The 6000-nt window shown below is 39.4% G+C and overlaps 1 protein-coding gene across 4 annotated transcripts in view; it reads left to right on the top strand.

The window, feature by feature from the left end:
• The first annotated feature begins 225 nt into the window (after positions 1-225).
• Positions 226-6000, top strand: part of LOC146977901 (flotillin-1) — a 364493-nt gene continuing 358718 nt past the window's right edge. The window contains exons 1-6 of one of the 4 annotated variants that reach the window (XM_085790691.1): positions 226-384; positions 912-968; positions 2089-2164; positions 2417-2507; positions 3698-3841; positions 5535-5654. In XM_085790691.1, coding sequence (XP_085646817.1) covers positions 926-968; positions 2089-2164; positions 2417-2507; positions 3698-3841; positions 5535-5654 — 474 coding nt within the window. In that variant the 5' untranslated portion in view covers positions 226-384; positions 912-925. Of the gene's footprint in view, positions 385-908; positions 969-2088; positions 2165-2416; positions 2508-3697; positions 3842-5534; positions 5655-6000 lie in introns of all 4 variants that reach the window. The other 3 variants (XM_085790688.1, XM_085790690.1, XM_085790689.1) reach the window with 3 other exon arrangements.

The raw sequence follows: 6000 nt of genomic DNA, 5'->3' as shown, positions 1-6000 counted from the left end.
TGTATTAATTTTTCATTTTCATCTGCATCCATTTCATTTTTTTTTTTTTTTTTTTTTGATTTTTGCAGTAAATCAACCTTTAAAAAAAAGAAAAGAAAAAAAGTATCTGACAGTGTGATTGTTGGTGTTTATCAGTGTCAGTTCCGCTCCACGCCGCTGGGGGGCAACGTGGCGCGGACCGGCCGGTGTGTGAGCTCAGCTGAGCCGCTGAGCAGCTGCAGTCAGTCCGTGATGCGTTCACTGTCCGTCCGCATCATCCGGAGTCTGACGGGAAAAACCATCACCGGGGAGAAAAAAAAAGAAAAAAATTAGATTAACTGGATTAATTTTTACAGACGAGCGACAGAACAACCGGAACCAGCCTCATTCACTCGCTAATAACAGGTCGGTGTGAGTTTATATCATCAAACATCCGCTCTCTTCTGTCCGTCAGCGATAATGTTGAATATCACATTGATTGTTTATGGATTCACAGCTAGCAGCACAGTTAGCAATGTAACGCACAGCAGCAGCACCTGCCTGTTTTTCCTTCTTCTTCTTTTTTTCTATAAATAAAACAACTATTCTATTCTAGTTTAGTCTAGTTTTTATTGCTGCATTGGTGAGTTTGTCTCTGCATCCTCTGGGTTTTTCTGCGCAGCACTCAGTGTAATTAGATTTCAGCTGATGGTCTGTTCTGTTCTGCAAACCAAACCCCTCCCTCTGCTTTTTAACAACAGGAGCAGAGCCTTCAGGTTTTTACAGTTTATAATAATAATGATATGGAATATAAAGAGATAAATGCACATGTAATAGCCTATAAACTGTGTGTATTAATGCTAATAAATACCATAATAATGAAATGAGAGTGTTTAATTACCAGGTGGAGCTCTGGTGTCATGTTTTCTGTTGTTGTGTTCATGTTAAAGAAGCAGCAGCAGCAGACATGTTCTACACCTGTGGTCCCAACGAGGCGATGGTGGTGTCAGGTAAAATAATAATCACCTGTATTACATACAACACTGCTTTTCATTCATCACATGTAGCTACTGTTACAACCAGTTAATGAAATATAAACACAGTAGGACTGTTAGGAGATGATGCACATGATAAAACTCTGTAAAATAGACACAGATACTGATAATTAAACCATAAAATAAACATAAAGAAGTAGCAAGATAACAAGAATAAGAATTAAGAACATCAACTGAACAGTTAAAGGGACGACTAGAGACAAACAAAAGGAAGATAAATATAGAATAAGCTGTGCAATATATAAAAACACATCTTTGTTTCATCTGTAGTTTTGAATCTTTGGAGTTGGTTCATGTTATTTATGATTGTTGAGCCATTAAAGTGGTAATTAATTAAGATTTTGTGATTTGAATTGTATTATAAGATAATTAACAGTTCCATAGTTAATTGCAAAGTGCTTATTTAATACGAATAAAAACTGCAGTTTCCTTATCGGTTAAGACCTATAATGTAATATATAATATGTGTTTTGGTTAATAGAGTGAAGCTATGGAGAGAGCACGCAAGTGTTTGCACAACATTTTTTTATTGTTTTTATCAGCTCACTGCACAGTTTTTGATTTGTAACATAAAGAACAGTTTTTCAGTAAACCTTTTGAACAAAGAACACGGACTATTAGGTTTTATTTTGAAGCACACGTCAGCTACATGCTCGGATGGGCTCTACAGCTTTAATGGGCATTTGCAGAAAATAGACGTCTTGTGTTTTGCTGGTTCACAGACAAAGACCAGTCACACACTTAGAAAACGTTTTTTATAATAAATAAATTGTCAAAGTTTCATTGATTACACCTTAGTTGAATTTTGCAGTGGTGGCATTTTATTGTTTTGTTGTGAACATGTGATTTTTAGGATTAGTTATTTGTTATTATGACAGATCATATCATTACTGACTGGGTGGCCCGGCCTCAGACACGTACACTCTGTAATAATAAGGTTGAAAATACGGCTGAATATTTAATTCTGAAGTAAAACATGTCACAACAAATAATTCAATTTGTCGATATTTAATTTCTCACTCAATAATCAGTAAAACGTCTCGACGACTCTGATTTGAGCTCTGACCCGCTGCAGGTTTCTGTCGCTCTCCTCCTCTGATGATCGCCGGAGGCCGAGTCTTCGTCATCCCCTGTGTCCAGCAGTTACAGAGGTGGGTCAGCTGTGTCTCGTCTCCCACGGTTACCGTCAGCCGGGAGATGAAACGTCCTCACGTCGATCTCTGCAGCTCCTGTTTTATCTGACCCTGCACCATTAGAGCATCTCACCCTGGAGGATCAATAACCATCTGTCTCTCCTCCTTCCATCTTTCTTTCTTTCTTTCTTTCTTTCTTTCTTTCTTTATTTCTGTCTTTCTTTCTTTCTTTCTTTCTTTCTTTCTTTCTGTCTTTCTGTCTTTCTGCAGGATTTCCCTGAACACTCTGACTCTGAATGTGAGGAGCGATAAAGTCTACACCCGTCACGGCGTTCCCATCTCCGTCACAGGCATCGCTCAGGTGAGTGAGGGAGAAGCAGAACAGGTGAAGCTGATCAGAGGGAAACATTTAAACAGTGTGATTATCAATCAGTCAAACTAGTATTTCTATGTCTAGCACTTTTCATACAATTAAAATGCAACAGAAAGTGATTTTCATAATAAAAACACCACATACCCCCCAACACCCACATACAGCATGAAAGCAAACATGGAACTGAACTGAACTACTTACTTTTTATTCGGTTTCTTTTAGTAACATGCATATATGAGCCAACTGGGCACAAAACATACAACAAAACATAACATAACATAAGACGAGGGAAGGATTTGGGCATTAAATAAAACAGCAGAGTCAATATAAGCACATCAGGCATAAAAATATAAAGATGTTGCTTGGAAATAGGGAAAAAAACATTTCCCATTAAAGGATTTGACCTCATCTTTGCCGTCTGTATGAAATCAAGTCTTAGAGTTGACACATAGCTGAGCCCTGTTGACCAGTTCTCTTCAAAATATCAATTTAGTTCCTTAGTTTGAATGTAATTCTCTCCATAATATATATTATAAATTATGTCAATCCACTCATTTATTGTTGGTTTGTCTTTCTTAAGACATTTTCTGGTCAAAGCCTTTTTACACCCCACTAACAACACACTCAAAAGGTTATTTATCCTGCTTTGTATATTCAAGTCCAGATCACACGGAGGAAACACGATCTTAATGGTGATGACTTATGGGTAAACACTGGAGGTAAATAATACAAATAAAACAAATAAAAGGAATAGAAGAAATAAATAGGTACATAACTAAATCAAATAAAAACCTGCTAAAACATAGAGTGATAATGATAAGATCAGTAAACTAATAAGACAATAAATAAGTAATAATGAAACAGTGAGCAAGTAAAATAATAAAACAGTAAAACTAATATTAATGATAATAATAATTGAAATGATAATAAGAAAAAAAAGGGAAGTTAAGTTAAAAGCAAGACTAAAGAGGTGAGTCTTCAGTTTGCTTTTACAGATGTCAACGCTCTGCTGCCTTCAGGAAAACAGTCGAGGGTCGTAACGACAGAAAGACGCCTCGCCGCGTGTTTTTGTTCTGACTTTTGTTCTGACTCGAGACGGCTCAAAGTGTAAAAGTATATCTGAGAGATAGCTAGAGTTGTCTTCCTCTTCGTCACTAACGCGCTGCTGTTTCCTCCAGATGAAGATCCAGGGTCAGAATAAACAGATGTTGGCTGCAGCCTGCCAGATGTTCATGGGGAAGTCGGAGGCGGAGATCTCTCAGATCGCCCTGGAGACGCTGGAGGGCCACCAGAGGGCGATCATCGCCCACCTGACCGTCGAGGTGCGACCCGGCATCACACACACACACACACACACACACACACACACACACACACACACACACACACACACACACACACACAGCTGTGGCACTTTTACCCCTTGCACTTTAAAGGACAATTCCGGGCGAATTCAACTCGGGGCTGTATGTTCCTAACATTTTAGGTCTAAAAGAAAGAATCTGAAGATTTTCAGTTTAATGTCTCCTGTTTTGCGGTAGTTGTGTCTGTCCCCGCGTCGCCACGGCAGCGATGAATGGGAGCGGATGGTAGTTCTGCTGCTTAGGCTGTTTACATCCCTCAAAGCCACAGACAGCGTCAGATGGAGACTCAAACATGCACCCAGAAGTTTATTTACTTCAAGCAAGCCGACATGTTTGTAAAACTAGATCTAATTCAAAGTCTCCCGGAGTCTCGCGCGAGACCCAGTTGCCGTGCTGGTGTGTTCAGGTGCAGTCAGAAAGCTCCCGTTTGTGTCATAAACACAGGAATATCAACTCTTGACTTGCTTGAAGTTTAAAAAACTTCTCGGCGCATCTTTGAGTAGCCACCTGACGCTGTCTGTGGAAAAAAATGTACACTAGAAGCAAGTCAAGAGTTGATATTCCTGTGTTTATGACACAAACGGGAGCTCCCACTGCACCTGAATACACCAGCACTGCAACTTCGGGCTCGCGCGAGACTCCAGGAGACTTTGAATTAGATCTAGTTTTACAAACATGTCGGCTTGCTTGAAGTAAATAAACTTCTGGGTGCATGTTTGAGTCTCCATCTGACGCTGTCTGTAGCTTTGAGGGATGTAAACAGCCTAAGCAGCAGAACTTCAATCCGCTCCCATTCATCATCGTTGCCGTGGCGATGCGGGGACAGACACAACTACCGCAAAACAGGAGCAATTCAACTGAAAATCTTCAGATTCCTTCTTTTAGACCTGAAATGTTAGGAAAATACAACCCCGAGGTGAATTGCCTGGAGTTGTCCTTTAAAACTGCTTTTATCTTTTTTGTCCACCATCGAACACATCCAACTTGTTTTTCATCCAGAAAGCAGAGAGCACAGTATTTATAAGTATTATGTGTTGTATATTTTGTACATTTTATATAGCTCATGATATATATTTATTTGTAACAAAGTTTAACATTTTGAACTGATCTTTATTGTCCCAGAGAGGCAATTGGGTTTAGAGCAGCCGCTGTCACAATCAAACACATAAAAACACTAAAGTACAGTAAAAATTGTGTGAATACAAAAATACAATTAACTACGACAGAGTATCAGGGCCACATTGACAAATAAAAAAATCACAAACTTCGAGAATAAAGTCAAACATTTACTTTATTTTTGTAATGTTATGACTTTTTTTCTTGTAGGAAATGTACGACTTTATTCTTGTAAATGTACGACTTTATTCTTGTAAATTTACGACTTTATTCTTGTAAATTTATGACTTTATTCTCGAAGTCTGTGGTTTTTTTCTCAATGTGGTCCTAATACTCCGTCGTAATTAACACATATTGTCAATAATAAGCAGGTGGAACGAATGATCTCAGAAATCTGTTGGACCTTGTCTTCCTAGAGAAGGAACTAACCTCAACCTATAACACACACACACACGGTAGCTAAGCGTTGAAACGTTGTGTGACTGACGAGTGGTTAAACACCACGTCTTCGTCTTCGTCGTCTTCCCGTGCTCAGGAGATCTACAAGGACAGGAAGAAGTTCTCGGAGGAGGTGTTCAAGGTGGCGTCGTCCGACCTGCTGAACATGGGCATCAGCGTGGTCAGCTACACGCTCAAAGACGTCCACGACGACCAGGTGACGCTCATCATCATCATCATCACCTGACACACGAGCTGGGTTTCCATCCAAATGTATCGAATTTAAAAGCGGATTTTGTGAAAATGCGCAAAAAGCAAATGCGAATTTATGACTGTTTCCATTCATTAGTGTTTTGCGATTAGGAGGAGTCAGTGCACCGTGAGATTACGTCATAAGAGAGCGTGAATGTATCCAACAGTTGACACTCAGCTGACACTCAACATCATGGACAATTTACGTAGCCTACTTTCCGGACTATAGATGCACCTGTATAAGCCGCACCAGCTACATTTTAAAAGAAAATACTGTACATATAGGCCGCACTTGAATATAAGCCGCAGGT

Source organism: Trachurus japonicus, chromosome 11 (genome assembly GCF_045865225.1).
Source record: "Trachurus japonicus isolate A0001 chromosome 11, Traja_1.0".
Taxonomy (NCBI): Eukaryota; Metazoa; Chordata; class Actinopteri; order Carangiformes; family Carangidae; genus Trachurus; species Trachurus japonicus.
Note: the sequence above shows the minus strand (reverse complement) of the source record. Positions and strands in the feature narration are given on the sequence as shown.